General features: G+C 41.4%; 1 protein-coding gene across 1 annotated transcript in view; it reads left to right on the forward strand.

The window, feature by feature from the left end:
* Positions 1-1,356: 1,356 nt before the first annotated feature.
* Positions 1,357-27,305, forward strand: part of SSU72 (SSU72 homolog, RNA polymerase II CTD phosphatase) — a 64,925-nt gene continuing 38,976 nt past the window's right edge. The window contains exons 1-2 of the mRNA XM_075906504.2: positions 1,357-1,607; positions 18,849-18,992. Of these exons, the coding sequence (XP_075762619.1) occupies positions 1,528-1,607; positions 18,849-18,992 (224 nt within the window). The 5' untranslated portion in view covers positions 1,357-1,527. The remainder of the gene's footprint in view (positions 1,608-18,848; positions 18,993-27,305) is intronic.

The raw sequence follows: 27,305 nt of genomic DNA on the forward strand, positions 1-27,305 counted from the left end.
TGGACAAACATCTCAGACACTTCGCCAAAGGATTAACACACCACACGATCCATTGTCTATAGCCAAGCCCTTCGATACAACCGCATCTGCTCTAATCCCATTGACAGAGACCAGAAGCTTCAGGATCTCTACCAAGCATTTATAAATCTCAACTACCCACCCAGAGAAATAAAAAAGCAAATTGAAAGAGCCAGACGAATACCTAGAAACCATCTACTTCAAGACAGACCCAAGAAAACCAACAATAGAACACCACTTGTCATCACCTACAACCCCCAACTTAAACCTGTCCAACACATTATCAATAAACTACAGCCTATATTGGAACAGGATACCATACTCAAAGAGGCTCTGGGAGACAGACCCATAGTCTCCTATAGACAACCACCTAATCTCAAGATGATTCTTACCAGCCACCACAGGACATACCACACTAATACCAACCCTGGTACCTTCCCTTGCAACAAACCCCGTTGCCAGCTTTGTCCACATATTCATTCTGCTGATACCATTATTGGACCTAACCAAGTGAGTTATAAGATCAAGAACACACATTCCTGCGCATCCAGAAATATAATCTACGCTATCATGTGCCAAAAGTGTCCGTCTGCTATGTACATTGGACAAACATCTCAGACACTTCGCCAAAGGATTAATGCCCACAAAACAGATATCAGACAAGATCACAAAGAGAAAATAGTTTCTTGCCATTTTAACCAGAAAGGACACTCTCTCAATGACTTGACCACCTGCATTCTGCTACAAAGACCTTTTACATCTGCACTTGAAAGGGAATCCTCTGAACTGTCATTCATGTTAAAATTCGACACTTTCCAAAAAGGACTCAACAAACATTTGAACTATCTCACCCATTACCAAGATAGTTTCCCCAATTATCACCTCTAATACCATTAACTCACAAACATCCCACTCTCCCCACCTCTAATATCATCAATTCACAGACACTTTCCTTCCCCCTCTCCTCCCCACCTCCCGCATCCCCCTCCTGTTCTGCAATGTGATTTGTCCTTTTCATGTGTGTTCATTTTTTAATTGTATCCTTTGGTATATATGGTTGTGACTATTTTCTTCCATTATTTGATCTGAGGAAGTGGGTCTGGCCCATGAAAGCTCATCATCTAATAAACCATCTTGTTAGTCTTTAAAGTGCTACATAGTCCTGTATTTTGCTTCCGCTCGCGCATGAAGTCTCTGTCTGTCCCCGCCCCCTTGCCTATGACGCGTGCTGGCCGGTCCTCTGGCTGCACGCCTACGGCTGGCGGACCTCCCTGGGGGCGGCGCTCTCTCATCCGGGCCTCCTCTCGATGGTATGCGGAGGCCTCCGCTCTCGCGCGGCCTCTATGGTTAGGGGGAAGCAGGTCGACGCTGCCCCTGGTGACACGTCTCGGCACCGCCCGTCGTTGCGCTCTGGCCGCCATTTTATGTGAGCCGCAGCCGGAGCCGGACGGCTGGGACCGGGAGCCACGCTAGCGGCGGAGGGGAGCTGGGCCTCTTCCCCGCCCCGCCATGCCCTCCTCGCCGCTCCGGGTGGCCGTGGTGTGCTCCAGCAACCAGAACCGCAGCATGGAGGCGCACAACATCCTTAGGTAACCGGGGCCTGGCCGCCACCCCTCCCCGCCCGCCCCTTCGCGCCCACAGGGGCTGCCAGGTCTGCGGCGGGGCCCGCCCGCTCTCCGCTGAGCCCCCAACCGGGAGCCACCGGGGGCGTAAAATCCGCCCGGCCTCGTGCGCTCCAGAGCCGAGCTCCGCCCGCTTCTCCCTGGGCCTGGCCCCGCGCGGGAGTCGGGGGGGGGGGAGGGTGACCCCGGTCTCCAGCGGGGCCCGCCCCCGCGTTGAGCTGGTGGTGGGGGGGGGGTCGGCTTCTTCCTCGAGATCATCCCCACCCCACCCCCCAGTCCCGGGCTGGGTGGGTGCCCGAGAACCGCCCTCCACCTCCTTGCGCAGGAGTCCAGGCCCGCTCCCGGCTAGAAACACCCGGGCTGAGGCCGCCCCTCTGGCCGTGCGGGGTTGACGCCCGGGCTCCGGCGGAGCATGAACCCACGAGCCCCAACCGCCGCCTTCCTCGCAGCTGATCCGTGCGCACCCAGCGCCGTCCCCAGGCTCCAGCCAAACCGGCGGGCTAGAGGAGACCTGCACCGACCGCTCCGCTCCCTTCCCCTTGGAGAATATGGCCGCTCGCATAGTCGCTGGTGCAAGTATCAACTCTTCACTGAGTTCAGAGCGGGGGGAAGTGATTAGCCAGAAAGTGTGGTGTTGACTCTCCCGTATTTAGCACAAGGACGTACCCTACGTCTCTCTTGAATCACGTGAACGGACAGATTAGGAATAAAGATTTAACACGGTTTTTAAAGTACAAATGGCACGTGAACAGTAAAATATCGCTGTTGTGGCAGCCATCTTGGTGCGAGGCAACATAGCCTGTTAGTAATATTCAAACTCATTGCGAGAGTTACTGAGACAATAATATCGTAAGCGTCCTGTTGTAAACAATCACTGCATTTTCTGTTGCTAAATGATATACGTTATTAAAAGTGAAGGAATTTAAAAGATGCAATGTACTTTTCACATTTTGCTGTTTTTTTTGCTCTTTGTATTTCTCTCAGCTCCTACAAGAGAAACGGATGAAGTCACTTTCACTTTCAGGTTCCCAATGCTGCAAGTTCTGTTGGGATTGAAAAAAAAAGTTTCTTTTGGTCTTAGATCTTGTAAAGAAGCTTTTTAGCTTGCTAGCACGAAACTTAGGTTTTAAACAATACAAGTTACTAGTTAACAACCCATTTAAAATTAGTATTAAATGTCTACAGTCTGGATAAAAAAATCTTATACTAATATTAAATCAGCTCTCAATTATGAAAATCATTTACTATTTCCATTTCCAAAATGGCAGATGAAATTCAGTGTTGATAAGTGCAAAGTAATGCATGTTGGAAAATATAATTCCAGTTGTACCTACAAATGATGATGTACAAATTAGCTTATCATTCGAGAAAGATCTTGAAGTCATCATGGATAGTTGTCTGAATACTCTGGCCCAATGTGTAGCAGCAATCGAAAAAGCTAACCAAATATTAGGAACAATTAGGAAAGGGATGGATAGTGAGACAGAAAATATCATAATGCCATGCTTTGAATACTGCATTCAGTTCTGGTTTCACATCTCAAAAAAAGTCAGAATTGGAAAAACTACAGAGAAGGGCAACAACCATGGTAATAGGTATAGACAGCTTCCATGTGAGGAGAAATTATAAAGGCTAGGACTGATTAGTTTAGAAAAAGAGATAACTAAGGTGGGTATGGTAGAAGTCTGTAAAATCACAAATAGTGTGGTGAAGATGAATAGGGAAGTAATTAGTTACCGCTTCACATAACATATCCTGTGGGCATCCAATGAAATTAATAGACAGCAACTTTTAAACAAATGTAAGAAAGTGTTACTTCACACAATGCACAGTCAACCCATGGAACTTGTGTGATATCTTGAAGGCCAAAAGGGTAACTGGGTTCAAAAAAGAATTAGATCATTTCCCAGTGGATAGTGCCTTCGATGACTATTAGCCAGCATGGTCAGGGATGCAACCCCATGCTCTGGGTGTCCCTAAACTTCAACGGCCAGAAGCTGGGACTGGACGACAAGGGTGGACCACTCGATAATTGCCCTCTTCTGTTCATTCCCTCAAGCAACTGATATTGGCCGCTGTTGGAAAATGGGATACTGGTCTAGATGAACCATTGGTTTGATTCAAGATGGCCATTCTGATATTCATTTGTGCTGTTTTGCTTTTTACACATTACTAATGTGGACAATGGAAAATATCCATTTTTCTAATGAACTTCAATTTGTGGTTTTTAGGCTCCTAAGTCAGATGTAGAAAATGCTCACTTGATCATCTAGTCCAGCGGTTCCCAACCTTTTCCAGACGGGGACCCATTTTGACAATTCAGGAAGACTTGGTGACCCAAGACAATTCAAAAATGGGGGGGAGGGGAGACGGAGACACTTGGTGACTCTTTTGAAATGTAATGGCGACCCATATTTGGGTCCCGACCCATAGGTTGGGAAACCCTGATCTAGTCTATCTTGATAATGGGGAATTGTACCCTACAGTACATGTTTTACCAAAGCTCACTGCAACTAAATATTGTGGCAAATAACATGGGGAATCTTTAAATTGAACAAAACTTTTATTGAAATATTAAATTAGCATAGAGGCATATAGAAACTTTATAAAATGCAATATAAAATACAAAATTAAGTTTTATAATGCAGGATACTGTCCTTTTGAAACAGCGAGCACTGATATATGAGACAAGTATAAAAATACTTTAGTTTCCTGAAATGTGGTGCTCTGAAGGATTGTAGAAGTTCATTCTGTTTGCAGTTTATTTTAAAATATTTGCACTGAAAAACAAAGAATACAGTTAACCCTATTAAGGGTCTTTTCTTAGTGTTGAGGAAATTTTACTAAAATTCATATTAAATATTGTTTATACTTATTGCAAATTTCAGTATTCACTCATAGGCTTTACAGTGTCTTCTAAAATGAGTACAGATTTTATTTAAAAATTAGATTTTTTTTGTTTGTTAATCTTCTCACTTTGACAATGTTATTTATTCTAGTCCTTTAGTTTGTGGATGAAACATTTGTCACTACTGCCATAGTCTTAAATTTACTCATCTGCTTGATCAATACACTGTATTTAATAAATCCTTAGTTGAATGTTCCTCAAAAAATGTCCAAACAAAAGAGTTTACTCTGTCTGCATTTCTAAAAAACATTACATGTTCCTCTAATCAGTGCTCATCCAGATGAAATGTATTTGACTTATTGAGTATACACTTTGGTATTAAGCACTATAGAATTTAAAAACATATATTTTGTTAATCTTAATACAAGATTTATGTGAGTTTTGACACTATATTTATTGTAATAGGCTCTTATGCTTTATTTTTTAAAAAGTTTGAAATTATCATTGTTTCATACAGGTTTGATATAAAATTGAAATCTTACCCTTGGCTAAAATCTGGACTCAGAAATGCCAGTTCCAGATAAAACCATTTTTCTGGTATATTTTTCCTCTGTCTCCCCAGTAAATCATGCTCTTGCATATAGAAACCTCATGATTTGGGATGATTCCAAATTGATCACATTTTATTTTAAATTCTGCTTCTGCTGTAAGCTCCCATCCTGTCTCTTTATTTAATGGGAGGGGTTAAAACTTAAAGATGCATCTTGGTTTATAGATTTCTCAAATACCTTTGACCGTTATAAAATTCAAGCATAGTGGATTCCATATAGGGTGGGATATAAGACTTAGTTTGGAAACTTAGCTAAGACTTTCTCAGCACAGAGCTGTACAGAATGTCAGTATCACTTATGCTCAGGGCTCGAAAAATCCGTTTATCTCCTTGCCCGTGGCGAGTAGATTACAGCCGGTCGCCCCGTTCACCGGTGGTTCGTGCATGCACTGTGCGGGTCTCGCGCATGCGCAGTGCGGGGCTAGTGAGTGGTTTTCGCTGCCATCATCGAGCCCTGCTTATGCTTTATAGGGACAGCTGTCTATGTCTTCTGTATTCTTTATTCTCTATGGATGCAAATGTACTCCAACATCAAACATTAATGTCTGGTTTTTGAGTGGCTTTCCCAATGTTCTGACATAGTCCTTTATCTATTTCTTACTGCAACTAAATTTAAACTTCTTAAAACCACAGCACTGATACAAAAGCCATACTCCACATATGTAGCATGTTGAAATATAAAACCATACACAACCCTAGAACGATATTGATTAAATAAAAAATGATTGAGTCTCAAAAGTTGCCACACCAGATACCATTCTGTAACCATCCTCAGCCACACCTGACTTATCCTGTGTTGAAATTATGGTTTTCACTTGGCATACACTACACCATGACACATTGTTCTCTTGCATAATATTTTATGCGGTAATACTACATAAAACTAGTTTAGCTATGGGAATTTGCACAGTGGATGATGGTTCCTTTGCATATATGTATGTAATAACATTCTCCTATATTATGCTTACCTTTACACTTTCGGATCAGGAGAATAAAATACAAAAATCTACAATACACTAATGAAGTCAAGATCTTTGGGGTCAGTTTGCCATTCCTTAACTGATTTAAGGTTGTTCAAGAACAGTAGCCATTTAGGGAAGAGAGAAGAATAACTTTGACTTAAAACTTGTTAGTGGAGACTCCTAATGAACATGTATTTCTTCTAGTTTAAGAAACTGAGCCATTTGTGATGTAACTTTGTATAGAAGCAGTTCTTAAAAGCCCCAGTTAGGACTGGAGTCACATGAACTTGTAAAATAACATTTCCTGCAAGTACTTTGAGTAAAACAATGGAGTCTAGCAATGGTAGAAGGGAATGGGAGAGAGGATGAAGGTAGCAGTAAAAAAGTTTCATCATGGTTCTGAATCCTCTAACTTTTTTAATAAAAATATAATGAAATATCAGCTGTCCCTTGAGTTTGGTGATAGTATGTGAAACTGCAATAGATTAAGATATATAAAGCAGACATAGAACCTCTGCACTGAAATGTTTCAAACTTATATTTCCTTTTATGAAAACACATTTAAGATGGAATCATTGCCAAAAAAAAAAAAATTATGTAAATAAACAAAGTTGTATTTTACAGCTACAGTCTTCAGGACAGCAGGGTTAATTCATTACTGAAACCATTTTGTAAATCATATAATCTCAGCATGGCAGTTTGACTATATGTTTGTATATGCTAACAATAGGAATGAATGAAGGTATAAGCCAGTGAAGGGGAGTAAAAGGCAGCCTGAAGTTTCTAGTATGTAGGCATAATATAGGAGCTATAGCAATTGCAGTTATTTTATTGCAAATTTATACAAGCGTCACAGTCCAAATGTTCTTTGGTCTTCACTTGAGAGTTATAAATTCATTTACTGAACCTAGTGTCTGTTTCTGGGCCAACAATATGCTCTGCCTATGTGGTGGTCAAATTAGGAGAATCACTGGCAGGTTCAAAAGTATGGGAAAGTCCATTTTCCATTGAGACCTAGGGAAATAACATATACCTTGAAGGTAACACAAGACAGGACAATGAGCAGATCTGAATAGACTTGTACGGTGCATTGCCCAAAATTGTAAATTAAGTTTGCAGGGAATTGCAATGGAAACTGGATTAAAGGAATTGGAATAAATTTGCAAGATGATATTTAGAGGCTGTCAGCATTAGCCCAATTCTTTAATTTGAGTATGAATGATTTATCTGATTGAAATTATCATTTTCTGTCACTAATTGCAGATACAAGGATTTCCTATTATCAGTACATCTTTTCCAATTTTTATGTAATTATATATTCAGTAGTGCCTTGAAAATACCTTCCTAAAAAGAAATTTACTTCTGAACTTAGTGTAGAGTTTCTATGCCTACTATGTTTACACAGTTAATCTGTTGCATTTTCTGGCTAATGTAACACCAACTCGATCTCTCTTAAAATAGGATTTCTGTATTTATAGCTGACTTGTGGTTTATTCAGAATTTTGCAGCTTTTGAGTGAGGATTTGTGTAAAATTTCATACAAGTTTATTTTTTAGGAAGTTGTGTTGAGAATAAATGTGATGTGAAGTATGTTAATTGTGTGACTAGAATGAGAGTTGAAAGCTTATTACAAACTTCAGTAGTCTTAAACCACGAAGTATGTAATATTGGAGGTGTAACCACATAAGGAACACACATTCAAACAAGTACAAATTACAACAAGCTTCAGTAAAAGTTTCTATGACACTGCTTAATTGGTAATCAGCAACAAAACTAAATGAAGGATTTACTTTTGTCAAATAGTTCCCATTTAGTTTCCAAATGTGTGTTAAACTATAGCTTGAAACCAGCAAGAATGAGCAAATACCAGCATGATTACATTTTTATGTTAACAGAAGTGTACTTATTTGACAGCCATATATTTAAAAAGATGAATATTGAAATTAAGTTGTCCACTTTCTGAAGATTTCAGTGTCAGAAATCAGCCAGCAATACTTTAAAAAAAATGCCCTTTTTTATCTAGCAAATGGAATTTTTAATAGTAAAGTGTATGCTGACTTACTGGGATCCAACTTCAGATTGAACTGGAAAAAGTTATTTAAGGAAATGCTGTTCCTAGTCATTTTAAGAGTGTGTGTGTGTTAAACTTGTTCAGGCACTGAGCTTTTACTTTTCCCCCTAAACCATGTTGTTGGCATTCAGTTGCAACAAAGCAGTTATTTTACACCTCTTTATTTTATGTTCAGTGTTGGCCATTTGGGAGCGGACTCTCAGAAGCATTTTGAGTTTAAGATTAAGCGGGATTCCTTTTTTAGAGCACAAGCTATATAAGATTCCAGAATAGTAATGTATCTGCTTGAATCAATGTTCCCTCTGTCGTTTTCCATGCATATGTGGAATAAATTGTGTTATGTGCATCGAGGCATGTGTGGCTGTGCATCACCAGTAGAAACACTTGCTGCCAGCTGTGGGCACTCTGCTAGCTTTGGGTACTCTGCTAATCAGTAGCATGGCACTCACAACTCTGCAGGGTGGTTGCCCAAGTGCTCAGCTTACAGAGAGCACCGGACTGGGACCAAAGTTCTTTTTCTTCTGCTTTAGGTATCTCTAGCACCTAAAATTATAAGGACTGCTGTATCTTTTCAAGTGTTAGTGATTAATCAGTACTGCTGCCAGCTATTAAATAACTGGTATGTTCCTAGAAGTAGCAAGTTGTATTCAGTGCTTTGAGATGCTTTGGGTGGAAAGTGCTGTGGCCCCAATTGAGCAATGTACTTAACTTCATGCCTAACTGTAAGCATATGATTAGTCCCCCTAATTTCACAGAAACTATATCTCTGTGCTTAAAGCTGGGCATGTGTGAATCGGGGCCTATGTATAAAATTGTTAAACTACGTTTTGGCTGTAGTTTCCTATCTAGGCTCATAACTTAGCATGAATGAAAATTATTTACATAATTACCACATTTGGAACTTTACTGCAAATTCCTAATGCTAAATCATCAACACTGATACGAGATTTGCTAGTTTGCTGTAGATGGCATACTTTGAATTATCTTAATAGTCCCCATATTTTATAAATAATCTTACTCTTACCATGTTACTGCAAGATTGTATAAATTATCCTTTTCTGTAAAGCAGGGGTACGGAATCTACGGACCATGGGCCCAAATATGGCCTGTGGCTTGCCTTGATCCAGCCCATGGGCTTTGCCTGGCAAAGGGGTGGGAGTAGATCTGTGTGGTGTTTCTCCCTGCTCCTTGCTTTTTCTTTAGCCTACCATCTGCTCTGTCCCTGTGCTACTTGCAGGTTCTACCCCATTAATCCCATTGGCCAGGATTAATGATGTGCTGCCATGGGCACAGGCAGATGGAACCACCTGCACCACTACCCCCTTTCCACCCACCCAACATGGGAGCTGTGCCAGGAACCCAACCTGCTCTTGCACCCTACTTCTCTCTTCCTCCCCCCCCCCCCCCCCCGCCCAGACCTTCCAACCCCAGCCTGCTTCATGGCATCCCCCAGAAAAGGGTAAGGTGCTAAAATCTTCTCTTATGCCATTATCTTTTATGGAAAAGCTGTATTGTAAAATCCTACTATTTGATGAAGTGATGTTTGTATTTCAGCTGCATATGGGTGGAGGAAAGAAGAAAGGGGGTGAGGGAGCTCCATTTTATAAACCTGTACGTTTCCACTGATACCGAATGTCTAATTCACACAATTCAGTCATTCCTGATACCATAGTACGTCCTGTAGTGTACAGAATTTATAAATTAGCCTTATTTAATGGAAGGATTTTTTTTTATCTGAAGGGTTCTCATAGGTGATAACTTGTCTTTGTGGACTTTAAAACTTCTTATTAGTGGTTATAGCTGCAGGAATGAAAGTTGGTGTAAATCTGGCATTTACTTCAGGTCAGTTTTTTTATTGCTCATAACTACATCTCAATTATTTTGAAGTATGAGAAAATGTATTTGAATTAGAGTTGGGAGCTAACTCCACTGCATGTGTCTCTTCCCTCTCTCCCCCTCCCCCCCCCCGGTCGATTAGTTGATTAAAGTTTACATCCCTATCAGCTCTTAATACATTTAAAAGGCTGGCGCGCAGCACCAGATTCCCCCACCCCCCCTCCTGCCTTGCTTCTCACTTTTAAATGTATTAGCCTACCTGCTCCTAATACATTTAAAAAGCAGAAGTGTAGGGTCTGGGACCAGGCACAAGCCAGGAATCAGCTGATTCCTGGCTCACATCTGGTCCCACTATCACCTGCCTCCCTTGCTCCCTGCGGAAGCAAGCTCCCCCGTCTCACCCCCACTAGCTCCTATTGCTCCCTCTTGCTGCCTCTGATTGAGGTGGAAGTGGGGGAGGAGCAAATAGTTAACTCTCATAAGCTTTTGCTTCTTGGCTAGTTGACTAATTGCTTGCATCCCTATTTTGAATGCTAGACAACAGTATAAAAATTGAACATTCATGCAAGAATGAAGGGAGATTGGTTTCAGTTCCTCCACAACACTGCCTTTTTGGGATTCTGCATGTAGAAATATATTGATACAGTTGAAATAAGTTAAAACAGATCTGGGGTACATTAGTTTGAATACAGAAAACAGTTCAGTTTGAATTTAGTCATTAAAATTTCCATCTGTCATGGTTCTCTTACTGTACCTCTTGCCCACTAGAAGCAGTGGAATGAAACTGTAATAATTCTGGGAAATGGCATTGGCATGAGTAGCAGAGGAATTAGCCTCTGCTAAAATGGCAAGGTTTGGGGGATCTTTAAAAAATGAGTCCTCTCCAATGTGGGAAATCAGGTACTTTTTTTCTACTTCTATCCATCCCATTGAAACTAACCAGGATCACCTTAGTTCCTTATAGTTCCTGTCTTCACTGTGCACAGGAAAAAAAAAAGGTACACTTAGAGTTATTGGACGGGGGTAAAAATATAGGACAGTGCAAAAATGGAAATACAGAATAGAAAATGGGGTAAGACAAATACAGACTCTGTTGGTGGGAGTGTGGCAGCACATTGGAGTTTAGGACAAAGCTTGATCCTTCACAGTCTGTGCCAAGAAGGTTTTTGGAGTAATACAACAGAACGAAGAACTCAGCCCCTAGGAATAGGATGTTAATGGACACTCAGAATTAAATACCTGTATTGTAGTGTTTTGCAATTTGACACTTGGAGAGGAAGGAATTGAGGTGCTGAAAATCAAGTAGTCAAATACATGTTAACATCTGATCTGGGGTTCAGGCCTCTAACTTCAGTCTTTTCTCTTGTTGATAATTGTAATTCTGGGTCTTTAAAAAGCATGCCAGATGCTTGAAATGCCTTTCCAGAAATCACATCAGAATTAGAAAGCTTAGATGCTTTTAACTCTTAGACACCGCTTTGCTCAGATTCCTCACACCTTTTGATCTCTGGCAGTCTAATGGACAAGTTCTTGATGATTGTTATTGTTACAGGGTTTTTTTTTTGTTTTTAATGTATGCTGGGCAGTTTGTCGGGGCCAAAGATGTTTGTGTCACTTAGGTATTTTATTCATATATTATTAATAAATAGCCTCAGCAGGTGGGGTAGGGGGAGAAGAAATGGGTCTGGGAATAGCAATGCGGGGAAGCTTTGTCCCTAGTTTGCTTGCAGGCTCCACCCATATTGCTCCCACTGGCCAAGAATCGCAACGACTGGGAGTGGTGGGGGGCCGTGCCTGCAAGCTCAAGACTACATTGAGCTATTGCACCCATCCTCCCACTCAGAGCTGTACCAGGTAGGTGCTCCGCCCTCTTCCTTCTCCAGCACAGAACCTGCACCCCCAGCCAGCCCACATCTGCACCCTTCCTCCCTCCCAGAGCCTGTACCACCACCACCCCAGCCCACTTCTACACATTGAATCCCTCATTTTTGGCCCAGCTCCACAAAATCTGCTAGCCCCTGGTCCCCGGAAGTGTTCATTCGGCCTGGGGTAAGCCCTGAGTTTCTATCCTCTCCTCCCAGGGCTGGAGCCTGAGAGGGTGTCTCTTATTTTTCCCTTCACTTGAGGGGTGGGTTAGTTCTTTGCTTCTCATTGGTGTGTGGCCCCTAACTTTTTTTTCCTGTGGGTCAGTGGTCCCCAGCTCAAAAAAAGGTTTCCCACCCCATAGTAGATGCGATAGATCTTGATACAGGTGGTATAATATTTGTAACTACAGATTATGAATCTGCTCATAATCTTAACTCTACAAATATCAACTGTGCGCGCCTGCCAAACCCCCTTTACGTTAATGGCCTCGGGAACAGACATCAGATAGTACCCTGCAGTTGATATTTGTATGGCCTTCAGAACCTCTTACTCTTTATTAAACTGATATCTGCAAAATCAAAACATATCTGGTTTATATGACTTTTGGCCACAAACCAGTGAAGCAGCCATATGACTCAGTTTGTTGTTTAACTTTCAATCTGTTTTAAAAACTTTGCCTAAACTATTCAAAGTTTATACTTCTATCAAATTTAAATAATGCACACCCTCTTCAGTATCTGGTACAAAAATGGTTTTCATAATTCTCAGACTTACTTAAAATAAACTAACATTCTGTTTTAAAATATTGAGTACTATTGTTTCTGATACTACTCCTCCCTTACGCTTTCAGATGTCTGATCTGTAACAGCTGAATGTTCTGCATTTGTATCTGTAATACAGCATGGTTTGACTTCAATGAAAGGAGGAAACTATAAAATAGTCCTTATCACTGCACAGCCGATTGACTGCTGAAATTGCATAGCCATCTCTTGAAAAGTGCATGTGTGAGAATTTAAACAGTAAATTCAGACATTTTGGGGAGCCTTTGGGGTGGTTAAGCTTTGCATATTTATCAATTTATTTGGAGAAGTTTTTAAAATGGAAACATTCAGAAGATCTGTGATTTGGTTCAAGTGGTGGGTGAGTCTCTAAGAAAGTAAGATCTCTTATTTACTGCTCACTTGCTTAATTAGATACTGAGTTTGCTAGGTGCGTTTCAAGTAGGTGTCCTGAAAGCTGCTGTAGAGGGACTTTCCTTAAAACAAGCGAGAACCAAACATAAGAGAAGCTGTCAGTTATGTTAGAACCCATATTCTGCAAACCTTTGTGTCTTGTAGCACATTTTTTTTTCCTGGTTAGATAACCACCTTTCGTTGGTGAGTAGGATGAGGCAAATGGCGTGAAATAAAACTGACAAAAACAGAAGAGTCTTTGCAGCTAAATTAATGGATGGCTTTTGTTTGGTTGTCCGTGCCTCCATCTTTATCCATAATGTACTTTTGCTTTCTTACTTAGTAGGTAAGGTAGCTAGTACTAAAACTGTTTGGGGTATGTCTACACTATAAGATAAGGTCGAATTTATTGAAGTCGACATTTAGCATCTGATTTTATAAAGTAAGAGTGCATGTCTGGACTAAAGATGTTGACAGAGTACATTCCTTCTACCATGGCTAATGTCAACTCTTAACAGCTGTGCACTGTTGGTAGCCATTCCACAGTTCCTGCTGCATGTTTGAATTCTGGATCAGGCATCCAATTACTGATGGGATAAAAACATTGTTGCAGGTGATTTTGGGTGCATGTCATCAATCTCCTATGATGCACTTATCTCCTTTCTCCATCACTGCTTGAAAGCAATGGCAAACAATTGTTTCACACCCTTTCTCTTCCCCCCTCCCCCTGGTTATCTATTCAGACACCGTAGCAAGTATAGATCCTGCTCATCTCCAAACTGTGGCAAACATTGTAAACACTTTGTGCAGAGCCTAGCCAGGAGCTGCCTGCGCAATGAAGAATGTGAGGAGGCCATTCACGCAGATGTGCAGGATCCCTTCAGTGGAGCAATTGGCGTATACTGGCAGCAGCTGGGCATGTTGATGCAGTGGAATGCTGATTCTGGTGGGACCTCATGGTTATGCAGCTATGGGACAATGACCAGTAGCTGCAAAACTTTCACATGTGCAAGACCACTTTCATTGAACTTGGAGAATTGCTTTCCTCTGCTCTGAAGCACAGCAATGCATGAATGAGACCCACTCTGACTGTTAAGAAGCAAGTGGCAATAACCCTGTGGAAGTTTGCGATGCCAGACTGCTACTGATCAATCGCAAATCAGTTCAGAGTGGGTAAATCTACAGGGGGGCTGTTGTGATCCCAGTAGCCAAAGCTACCGATACCCTTCTGCTAGGAAGGATAGTGACTATGGGAAATGTGCGGGACATAATGGATGGCTTTACCGTGATGGGATTCCCTAACTGGGGTGGGGTGATAGATGGAATGCATATCCATATTTTGGCACCAGACTGCCTTGCCAAAGAATACATAAACCACAAAGAGTACTTACTTCTCTATGGTGTTGCAGGGCCGTTTCACTGACTGTGGACTGTTCAGTCTTTTCCGAAAGCATCCAGTCTCTTCCAAAAGCTGCAAGACAGAACTTTGTTCCCAGACTGGAAAATTGCCATTTGAGACCCAGATGACCCATTGCTTCCTTAACTTATGAGGCCATACACAGGCAGCCTGGACAGCAGTAGGGATATAAAATCCCGTTTTAAGTAATTAACCAGATAAACATTAAGTTTAACCAGTTAACTGATTAAGGGGGGCTCTAGGAGGGCTGGCGTGGCTCCTGCACTGCGGACAGGGGCTGCTCCAGTCCAGCTGCTTCTCACCCTGTTCTGGGCTGCTGACTTCCAGCCTGTGAGCCTCTGTGAGGCTGCCAACTCCTACCCCTCATGGACTGGGAGCCAGCAGCCTTAGATGGTTGCTCCTGGGTAACAGTTACCCATAACAAGTGATGCTTACCAAGTAATGGTTGATACCTACTGAGTAACTGGTTACCTGTTCACAGCCCTAGGCAGCAGTAAGGAGCAATTTAACTATAGGTTGAGCAAGTGCCAAAGGATGGTGGAATGTACCTTTAGCTGTTTAAAAGAATGCTGATGAAGTATACTGATTAGGTAGACCTCAGCGAAAGCAACATTCCTGTTGCTGCTGCTTGCTGTGTGTTGCATAATATCTGTGAAAGTATGGGAGGAAGTTTCTGGCAGGATGGGACGTCGAGGCAGATTGGTTGCTAGGCAAATAGCAGGGCAGTAAGAGCACATCGAGGTGCACTGTGCCTCAGAGGCTTTGAAAACCAATTTCATGAATGACTGGACAATGAACACACAGTTGTGTGTTACTTGTTACCAGCTTTCCCCCTTTTGTATAGGTACTGCTTTGTAAATTAATCAGACCCTCCTCAAATGCAGTTGGCACAATGAATAAAGACCCTTTTCTGAATTCAGATTTTTTTTTTTTAAGAACACAAATAGGGAACACGGACATAACTCAATAGAAAGGAAGTTGCAGGCATAGTTAGTAGCAATATAAGAGTTTAACCAATAAGCATCAGCTTATCAGTTCCAGTACATTCTTCTGTTCTGCCAGGGTGTGCTGGCTCTTGGCCCCACTCCAGGGAGCTGACTGTTGTCCTGCACTGTAAGCTCTGTAGTATAAGGCTTATATTGCAGAGCCTGCAGCACAGCTGGCTCCCGAATGGGACTGAGAGCCAGTGTGCCCCATATAAGCCAGCTCCTGGCATGCATTGGCTTCAGCTGCCAGCCTTGCTCCTGCAGTGATGCCAGATGCCAAGCAAACAGTAAGTTAAGGCGTCCTACCATGAAATAAGGCAGCCCTCCCCAGAAACTCTGCAATCCTTCTCAGAAAGTATCTCAATGAGAGCTTTGTAGAGATGTACAGGGAGGACAGGTTAACAAACTTTTCTGGGACGCTGTCACTGTGTAGGTAGATGCCACTGTATCTCCGTTGCTCAGGGCCCAGCAGAGATAAAACCCAATTACATTTAATCACTATAGTGTAATTACAAATGTGAACTCACTGGTGATGCCTGCCCTGCCATCAGGATCTGGCAACAATAGGTCTGGGGACAGGATTGGGTCCAAAGTTAGAAAAAGGACCTGTCCGTCAGTGAGATCAGATGTTCTACTTGCCTGCTGAGCATTCTCCTCATCTACAATGTTACCCTTGTTGCCTGAGTCTGCTTGAGGGGTTTCTTGGAAGGTATTCACAAACGATTTCGAGGCAGTGGTTGGATCCCCACTAGAATCCCATGCAGCTGCTCATAGAAGTGGCATGTCTGCTGCTCTGACCTGGACCAACTATTTGCCTCTTGTCTTTTGATACATTTGTCTGAGTTCTTTTATTTTTACGCAGCATTGCTGGGTAGCCCTGTAGTATCGTTTGCCAAAAATCGCACGGGCATGGTGGACATAGATACCAGTGTTTCTTCTGGTGCTTTGAAGTTCTGGTAATGGTAGGTGTGGTAAAGTCTTTTTGAGTGGCCTGTGGGCCAAAAGGGGAGTCCGGATAACGGATGGACCGAATCAAAGGTTAGGAGTGAAAGTTTGTCGAGCTCCCTGCCAATTCAGCATTGTTATCTACAGCACATTTTCTCATATTCCACTAAGTAGATTTAAATGTTCATGCAGGGGTGCTTCCATCATTTTCTTCGGCAGCGTATTCCATAATAGTTCTTGCTGTCAGGGAGAATTTTCTGATAATCAGCCTGTTTTGTTAGTCTTTAAGGTGCTACTAGACTACTTGTTTAAGTTTTTCCTGTTACAGACTATCTCGGCTATCCCTTTGAAGCTTTTGTCCTTAAAAGGGTATAGATACAGTGATGCAATTATAGCTTTTGGTAGGGGAAGATACTTCAAGTTAAAATTTAATTGGATCTTGGCGTTATGGTTTTTTGGATAACTTTTGCTTTCTGATTGGATGGAAGAGGGAGAAACCTGGTCGTCTTATTGTACGCTAGTGTATATACATAATCCAGGAATCAAGGCCAGTGCATCCTGTGTCAGAGTAGAACCAATTTCTGTGGTAAGGACCCTTTAAATTCAGCAGCAACACTAATTTGCTCATTTCTGTGAAATCTCTTCAGTCCTGTCCTCCCACCCCTATGAAATTCACCGTAGGCTCACTGAATGTAAATTCAGTGATTTAACTCTCTCCAGGTTGCCAGTTTTCATGGAACTTATCTCCCATATTGTCCAGACAATCTAGCTCAAACCTCCCTCCCCCACCTTCGGTCTCAGTTGTGTGAGAGAGGGGTTGTGTACAGAAGTTTGTTCTGGTATAAGATTACATGTTCAAAGATACAGTATCGTGGGAAATAGGACCTACAGGTGCGCTAATATTTTGGTAAATTTTAGGCTGATATAAATTTCTCATCTGTTCCTTTTGCGACTAATCTAAATCAATACCTCGTCTGTGCCGCTGTTTAGTCCTGATGGCTATCCAGTACATAGCGTTCATACAGTATGCTGCAACTGACTCACCATGATGGAATGTGCTGGCATCAAATCAAGGACTGGTGCCAAACTCAGGAGCTGCTATCTGTTTTTTACTCCTGCTGGAGTTTGAAATGGAGATCTAGCTTCAGTGCCAAAATCAGTAACTCAAGCTGAAGGGGAAGCTCCTGCTTAGCTGTCAAAAGTAGCACACTGGATTTCATGCATTACCTTGGGTAGTCGGAGAGGATACTGTATGGGTGCAGATATATTTAGCAGTTATTTAATAAACATTGTGAAAGGGGCCTTTATAGCTTTACAAATTCCGCTTGAAGGCCTCTTCTAAGATGTCAGTTATTGCTCTCCATTTAACCCAATCTTTGTTTAAAGGATGGGAAATGGGGGGCAACTTTGACTTTGTACATCCATTATGGATACAATGTAACAATTAAAAAATCCATCATGGTGGCTTAGATAGCGTCAGTGTTTTCGGTGTACAGCTGTAGTTGAAATCTGCAGGAGCATTGTCATTATTGCTTCTTCCATAAATATTGATTTGGGGTTGGTCAAAAATGGAGTGTTTTTGCCATTTTGGAAGGCTAGTTACACATTGTCAGCTGTATTGGCGATAGTCTTTTTTTTTTTTTTAGCTAAGGCCTTTTCTGCACTTACTGGGTTTTTTCATCTACAGTTTTGCTTAAGTGCGAACACCTAGCGTAGTCATGATTTGTACCAATACACCATACCAAATTTTGGGTCCCTCTAACACTTGTAGCTTGCACTGCTAATATCAGGAAGACAAAGATACTTTTTAACTTTTGAAACTTTAATTTTATCTTCCTTGGGACATGCAGATGGGGAGATTATTCTAAGGGTTGGTTAGTAGGTGCAGAATTTTTGAAAATAAAGGTTTATTAACCATGTCTGTCTTTGATGGTTTCTGTGCTCCTCAATAAAGCTTATCCCTCTTCTGTCTCAGTGTGTTTATGCTACATATTAGGGTTGCATGTGAATCAATGCACAATTTGGGAGAGAGCAGGAAATAGTCTTCAGCTATGTAATAGTTTGTGGTGGTTCTTTGCAAACTTTCCATTTCAACAGTTGAACAGACAACTCTTGGCATAAGGATATTAGAGAAACAGTTAAGCAAAACCCTTGTGATTGCAGTTTTGCTAGAAGGTGATGGAAAGTTTGAGATTGAAGGAAAAAATCCAATTTATTTTGTTGTGATTATATCAGGCAAAGGAGACACTACCCGCAATGTCACACTTTCTGGCTGCCACTTTTTTTGCAACAAATACCCTATACTTTTTAAAATTAAGTTTGTATTATGCACCAAGACTTAGCCAAGACTTAAATGTGCTTAGAAGGTTGGATTCAATTTTGATAAGTCTCTAAGGATTTTTTTTTTCAAGTCCAATGCATTGCTGTTCAGCACCTAGCCATGTAGGTTTTAAGTCTGTACGATCTAATTATAAACCCCTTTTTGTGTCTTTCAGCAAACGAGGATTCATTGTTCGATCCTTTGGAACAGGGACTCATGTGAAACTGCCAGGACCAGCACCAGACAAGCCGAATGTTTATGATTTCAAAACAACATATGATCAGATGTACAATGATCTGCTTAGGAAAGACAAAGAACTGTATCCCCGTGGAATGACCTTTTTAAAAAACCCAATATGGTTCATCTTTGAAAGGTGTAATTCATTATTTTGCATAAGGAATACACAGCTGCTTGACTATGGCAAGATTTTCTTTTAAGGTTCTAGGCAGGCTTTTCACATAATTTTAGGATCTATTTAACACTCCCCTTGTAACTTGCTACTGAGTTATAATGCATGCATTCAAAATCCTCGTGTATAGTAACTTAACATACTTGGTTCTTGAACAGAACTATGAATGTTTTACACTTTCATCCATTAACTGCACTGTGGGCCATGTTTTCCCAGTGCAGAGCCCTTTCCTGGTAATGGGCAGGCCAGGAACTGCCACCAAAAGAATTAAAATCAAATTTAGTTCAGTCAGGAAAACAGGTAAGACTTAGAGTAAACTAGTGGCCTAGGGGGAGAGTCCATAAAATATTCTCTTCTTCTCATCAGGAAGTTAATTGTTAATTTCTGGTTTTGGCCATATATCAAAAAACATCCCTTAAGTATATTTCCAGGAATGGGCACAGAAAGCCCAATTAAATGTGGTGCTTACTCCCAAAGACCAGAGGTGATACGGGTATTGTGCACTACCTTTCTTCACATCAGCCATGGGCACACAGTATTTTTAGGATGTCTATACTTGATATTCAAACAAACCCAAGCACATCTTAATCTGCAAGATCAGGGCACTTTTTTGGGGACTTGATCTCTTTATGCAGGATCTGATTTTTAATATTAAAAATACAATTTGGTGAGAAAGGGAAAGCTAAATTTCTTATGTAGGTTTTACTTTTAAATTCCTAATGGTAGATTAAGAGGCTCCTGTAACAAAAAGTGGTGCCTCTGAAGTGGGTTTGTGTAATGAAGTATAATATGGTAGTCCTTCCCACGCTTTATGGTTGCGTGACCTAAATTTTTAACTGTCGGGGATCTGCATAAAAGACAATACTGGGTCAAATAAGAAAATCTTGCTAATGTTAGATTTAATATCTATCCTCTATAGCCATCTGGAAATGGCAGCTAAAATGTTGTGGCTAAATGTTACAATAGCTTTTAAAGCTTCACTACTATATAACATGTTTATTTTTATATGGCTGATTTTTTTTTTTAAAGGCTGAGAACAAGCAAACAAGCACTAGGTGAGGACTAAAACATGAGGGATACAGTGAAACCCATTTTAAGTGGCCACCCAAGAATCAACAGATTCAGTAGCTCTGTAGAAGAGATGGGCCTTCAATTTTTGGTTCAACAAAATTACGTACTGCAAGACTTGAGTAGACTTTTAAAATGATCATGTAAGATGTAGAGGAGCTCCTTAGTGGAGGTTACACTGTGGCTTGATTTTTGAGTCAGCAGGTTTTTAGTTGTGTATTTGCTGACCTAGAAAACATTAAATTTGAGCTCCATAAGACCCCAATAGTGATGGTTTTCTTTGTGTTGAGTTTTCTGAATGTACTCAGCTAAAATGAGCAGCTCCATAAAGCTGTACTGTACTGGATAGATTTGACACTATGTTGGAAATTTCCTTCCACATGGTTTTCCCCATTACTGGTATCCATATTATGCAAGGATATTAGGGGACCAATTTCTGATGAAAAGGCTGAGTAGCAGTGTCATTTTAAACTTGAAATTTAGGGCATCACTGAATCTGTACATAATTTAACTTTTGTATAAACACATCTTGGGGGAAGAAAAGTATTCTCTCCCCGCCAATCCATCCTAAAATTGAGATGCTGCACATCTCTGCAAGCATTCTTTTTCAAATGGAGGACTGCTTGAATTGTGCAGTCTTCATTTTCACAAGCATTTAAGAATTTGCTGTGACTACCATTTAAAAACCCAATTGGTGCCCTCTCCAGTATTTCCTCTGTAGTTGCCTTGTGGCCACTGTGGAGTGGTTATGCTGTGAGCCACAGATATTCATGCACTGTGACATTGAGCACTCCTTTCTATTTTGATTTTCCTATTCAATTTAAAGCCCAGTTCGGAATGGGGGAAGAGTTATTTATGTATGTTATGCCCTCAAATGTTGCAAATTCAGGTTCTTTGAAACATACATTTTTTCAGTACAAAAGGCAGCTCAACTTCAAGGCTAAGGATGAGTGGGTAAGTTCTTTCTAAATTAGTGAAAACCGGAGACTCGTCTTGATCTCTGCCTGTGAGCCAAGGAGCAGCTGTCTTTGGGACCAGGGAATTGTGGGACTCAATTAGGGCAGCTGATTACTCTTTGGTGCGGGTTGGGGGTAAGAGGTGCTTTTGTCTTATCCTTTGGTGTGTCAAAGGGATGTGGGAGAGAGTGGGTTCAGATTCCTTGTCTTGTCCTCATGTTTCCCAAATCCTGCTTTCTTCAGTCAAGTGTGGAGAGCTGCCATCTTTAGCCTTTCCGCATTGTCTGGAACAGCAGTCTGTGACAAAGGCCGGTTATGTATCCCTATGGGAGTATAGGTCCAATACAGCGCACTCTGCTCCTGTGTTTAGGAGTGGGTTTGTGTTTGAGTTCTGTAGACCAATGGGGAGGATAGGATCACTGTAGACACTTAATATTCAGTAAGAGGCTTTGGCTAAACTACTCCAGTAACATCGTCTGCTAGCCAACCAGTGAATTGATAAATGCTCCGGAAAGCAGCCATCCCAACCGGTCCTGAAGTTCTACGATGGTGTGGACATCAGCTGAGGTAAAAAGCGGCTTAGAATGGCAAGGTGTGTGAAAACTATCTTTTATTGGTGGGTAGGAGGGATGAAGAACAGCAAGATAGAATCCACAGTTCCACAAAAATAAAAAGTATATGGATTGCACTAATCTTGTAGTGGAATATATAGTGCAAATTCTCAAGTGTTATGGCTGTAGGTTATAAACCTTTCCATAAGTGATCTTCCACATTGAATGAGGACATAATTACAAACGTAGGTACATATTTGTGTTTAGCTAGAAGAAATTTAACAAGAACAGCTCATTTAAAAAGGCATGCTGTCCGTTCAGAAAAGGTGGGAAGATGCAACAAAAATGAAGGTAGGCTCTGCAAGAATACATATATTCATGAAGTAAGAGGAGGTTACAGTCTTTTAAAATTAGAATAGTCAAACTTAAAATGAAATGCATAGTTGTCAGGCTACATAATCAGGGCTGCAGTTTCGAAGTGGGAGAAATACATGGATTGCAATTCCCTGAGCATTATTGGGAGACTAGTAGCAACATTTCTGAAAATGTTGAAGTCCTGTTTTCAAAAGTGTCTTGGGCTATATCTAGACTAGCAACTTACGTTGCTCAGGGGTGTGGAAACCCACAACACTACTGTCCCTCTCCATTCCCTCCCCCAACAAAACTGTACAACAGTGCTCATGTTGGTGGGACAATGTCTCCTGCTGACAAGTCATGCTGCTGCTTTTGGCATAAAGTATCTTCACTAGATGTGCTGCTGTTCTGTCAGTTTAGCTGTAGCACTCTCTGTATAGTCATGGTTGGGTTCATAAGTGCCCAAGTCATCTTTGAAAAGTAATACTTCAGAGTTGGAAATTGGAAATTATGCCCTAGACCCTGTTGAAGGCAAATAAGTAGAGTAAATATGAAACAAGATGACCTACAGAAACTAATAATTTATGTCCATAACTTTAATTTGAAAACAAATTTAATCAAGAGTTCATGAAAGGAAGTAGAAATATTGGTGCCAGTACCTGCATCAAATAGACACCTACTGCATTTTCCATTATTAAAATACAACTCCAAATGTTTATATTTATATTGAGCAAATGAGGGCTTTTCTCCACTACATGATGACTGCAGCTATTGATCCACTGGTGGTCAATTTATTGCATCTGTTTAGATGTGATAAATTAACCTCAGAGTGTTCTCCTGTTGACTCAGTACTCTACCAGGATGAGAAGAGTAGGTGGGGTCGATGGGAAAGCAGCTCCTGCTGTCTTTACCACATGGAAGATGCTGTGGTAAGTACTTTGACTTCAGCTATGCTATTAGCATAGCTGAAGTTGTCTGTCTTTACCTGAGGTGGGGAAAAGGGATGTAGTGTACACTAGACTTCTATCTGTATGAGGTGGGGAAGCCCACCTATGGATTCTGTTTTGAATCTTCTAATGCTACCAGCAGTTAACTAGACACATGCCAATTTCAGCCATACTGACTTTTGTCAAATCCCTCAGGTAGGGCCTTGCTTCTGGGGAGTATGGGGGGTGGGAGGGAGGCTATAGCTCTTCCACTGCCACTCCTGCACATGAGTCAGACTTAAATTATAAATTTCTTTTTTGGCCAAGCTCAGTTTTCTGGCTGGTCTGTCATTTAATACAGTTCAGCAGCTGCAAAACAAGCCTTCTACTGTTTGTCCCACTTTTTTTTTTTCTCAAGACAACAGCCATGCATACATTATATTACAATCTCCAGAATCAATCCAGTTTTCTTAAGGTGGTGACGATGCATTTTGTTTAGGAATGATTCGTTCATTGTAAATTTACAATACGGTTGAAGTAAATACACTACATTGTGATGGACGGGGTGTGTATTTATCTAACACTAGATTTAAATTATATCTTATTGCGGCTGGTCTCTATTTTGTGCACGTACTTGCAACCCTCACATAATCTTGTGATCACCTAAGGGGTCGCTACCAATGTTCTTCTCTAATTTTTATCCATATGCGAAATAAATTTTATGAACCTCAAGGCATATGTGAAGGTTCACAGAAGACCTAGTTTGGGCTCTCTGCTAATCATCTAAGTGATATCTGAATCTGTGGGTGCGCACAAGCGTACTGTTTACAGGGAACACTGGTCACTACCCCCCTTGTGAGAACCCTCTTCCTTTCCTGAACTACTGCTGCTAGATGATGATCAAACTATTGCCTTCTATCTCAGAAGTGGTAAATTTTACGTATTCATTTGTCAACTGCTTTGGAATCCATCTAGTTAAAACATGGAATGTAAAATTATTCTAAATTTCTCAGCTACCTAAATACAAAATAAAATTTGCCAACTAGAAAAGATTAATCTCAGTATTGTGATGCTCTTCCCCCCCCAAACCTTTGAAAGGGTATTACAGACAGGAAAATATAGTATTCTAAAACTTTTTTGGAAAAATAGCTTTTGATTACAATTAATTTCTTAACAAAACACTGGCAAAATGTTCCATGTTGAAGACTTTTACCATCAGAAATGTGGAGCTGACTACAGCCTTGGCTTCTTTGAGCATTTCCCCTGATTTTAGCCATCACTTCAGGTTCATTGGGGCAACTCCTAGTGAAGATAGGCAAGTCTGTTTGCCTTGCAATGTTGCTAACCATTGTTTCCAGGATAGACAAGTTCTGCCAGTGCAAATAGTTACTTTGTATTGGTAGGAATTTTCACTGGCCATCTATACCCGTGGCAAGTCACTGATGACTGTAACTAGGGCACATCCCCAAATTTGAGAGAGTTGATGTGGCAGAACGAGGAGCTGCATGCAAAGTTCCTCTTGCATTCCAGCAAGGTGGGGAGTAGCTGACTCATCCTTGGTTGGTTAAAATCAGCAGGAGATCGTTTGAGAGACTAGCTGACATCTCCAAAATATCAAGGAGTTCATGACCCATTGATGTTACTAAAGGAGAGAAAAGCACATCTCTGGGCACAGTGGATTAATATTTTTGTTAGAGGCTCATTCCTTTCTCTCACCTCTAGCAATATCCTAGGGATTGTTGCCATCTCTATAGCTCAGGTAATTTCCTGGGGTTGTGGGTGGGAAGTGTGCTTATGTACAGATCTCCTTTGTCCCTTTTGCACAAGGCACGATCATCTTCAGGGCAAGATGGACTAAGTACTTTTTGCGCCTTTTTATAGCTCTGTGAACAAGCCTGGTGGCTCATTCCCAAGTACATAATGGTTAGCTCGAAAATGCTTTTTTTAAAGAGACAGTCACACTACAGAAAGTCATAAATGCAAGAAGTAACTAGTCAGAGACTCAGTTTCCCAAAGCCAGACGCCTTCTGGTTCATCAGATTAGTTTTGGTGCACAGCCCTGTGTTGCCCAAAGTACAAGGGGGCCAAATTCTGCAGCAGTAACTCCTGCAATATTAATTTATTCTGTTTGTCATGAAATGCTTTCTTTTCCATTCCACAGGTCTTCCTTCTACTCCCCCCTCCCCCAACTCCAAGCTTTGGGTCATAGATGAAAACATTGATTGATTTCCAAAGGTGGGGTTTTTGTTACGGTCTCCAAGTCGCCTGGCTCCACTCCTTTAGCTTAGGGTGTTGCCCTACTAACCAGCTTATACATACAGCTTCACTGCTCCCTGTGAGCTGCACTCCAACTCTTGAGTCTTCAACCCCCGGGACAGATAGGAAAGAGAAAGCATATAAAGACCACTAGAAGTTCTGTTCAATGCCAGAAGTAACTTCCCTAGCCTTGTCAAGAAGGATGCTTAAAGCCAAGTGTGTGAGTGAATCTGAAACATGCAGATTTGTTTTCTGGAGAAGAAAAGTGAAAATCCAAGAGTGTTGAATTGAGCTCTGCTCCATAAAATCTAGACCTGCTTCGTTAGATGGCCATTATAGAACAGGGAGTTGAACCAGTATTTATTTAGGTTTGGTTCAGGTGCATTCAGTGTGTTAGGGTTCAATTTGGGTTCAAGCCACCAAAACAATAAATCAGTAACCATTTCAAATCAATCTTAACTCTCCTCTTTGAATTTACTTTTAACTCAAATTTTGATATTTTTACTGTTTTTTTTTTTTTTTTCCAACTAAAACTTTACACAAGTTTTCCTAGTTTGGTTGCCAAGCATTTTTTATGAACAATTTGAGCAAACTAAAATAGCATCTGATACTTGCTCTCAGTTGGACCTCTGTGGTGAAAGGATAAACCTGAGTTTGGGACAACTGGAGGCTAAGGAGCTGCCTTAGTTGTTGGAGTAGGGTGCGCAGAGGCCTGCCTAAGGAGATGGATCAGGGAGCCATTACCTTTTACCTTGGGCTTAAAGTTATTAACTTCTGGGACTAGGGAGCATTCTCCCTCTCTCCCCGTTGGAGAGTCTCGCGGATGGTTTATCTATCTCTGGGAACTCACATAGGCAGCATAACTCCTAGGCCTTCTCTCTCCCTTCTTACTCTTGTGTCCTGGCTGCTTCCTATTTTCATTATACTGGGGCAGGCCTCTCTGGTAGCATTCACATACCTCTCTTGTTTGAAGCAGATCTTATCAACATTGAGAACTCTCTGTTCTGGGAGCAGGCATTGCTTGTCTCCCTAAAGTCTTCTGTTTCACACGGGAAGGTGTCTTGAGCCTTTGCTCTCATGGGTTCTCCCACCTCCAAGGAAAAGGGGAAAATGTTCTGCTCCTGTCTCCCGTGATTGGTTCACAGGCAAATACTGAGAGGAGGCTTTCTAAACCCAGTCACCCTGGCATAGCCTCTATGGGATGCAGTTACCTAACTCCAAGAGAAAAGGTATCCATGAAAGTTCTTCTCTTGCTCAGTAATTTGAGAGAGCAGCAGAACATGTGCAAAAAGGGATCAGTATAGCTCCAGAGAACACTCTCCTTGCTGACCCCCATCTGCAGCAGTGATAGCTGCGATAAAGCAAGATGAACGGATTGCTTTTGCTCTAAAGTCCTGGAGCCAGCAATTGCAGGCTTTTTTCCTGTGGAACATTTGGATTTCCCATCCGGAGTTTTCAAAGGTTCAGTTTCTTGGGGTGCTGCTCTTTGACAAAGCTAATTCCTTAGGTATTTGCTCTGATTCGTTTGACATTTTTTCCCGGTCACCAGTGTAGGGATTGGAAGAGCGTAAATAGTATGCCAAGTGGCCTTTTTCTACTACTCCAATCTTGGAAGAAGTTGCCCTAAGTTTGAGATGTTGCAGAGCAACTCTGTCAGTATATCACAGGGAATGTGGTCTAGACAAGAATAAGAGCTGGAAATCCATCTGGAAATAGTGTAGTCCAAACCCCTGCCTGTTCAAATTTCGAGCCATTCTCTGCTTAGTCTTAATTGGCTCAGAAAACTCAGACAATGTCAACAACCAGGAAAGAACCAGGATCGCATCTTTAGCTCAGAAGACCTCCCCCTCCCCCCCAAAAAACAAAGGAATTGTCATACTGGATCGGAGTTGGTACAGGAGTAAAGCTTACTCATCTGTAATACCTAGGACCACACCTAGCACCTTGCTAAAAGTATGTATGCTTGTTTCATTTTGGTACAGTAGCTGGTTTAACTGAGTGCCAGTTTTCATTCAGAACTCTTACACGTCTCTCTTATATATATACTAGGACAGGTATCCCTAACTGCCAGTGTAGTGATGCACAGGAATAATTTAGCTTCTCTTCAGTTTT

The sequence above is a fragment of the Pelodiscus sinensis genome, chromosome 24, assembly GCF_052426305.1.
Source record: "Pelodiscus sinensis isolate ZL-2025 chromosome 24, ASM5242630v1, whole genome shotgun sequence".
NCBI lineage: Eukaryota > Metazoa > Chordata > Testudines > Trionychidae > Pelodiscus > Pelodiscus sinensis.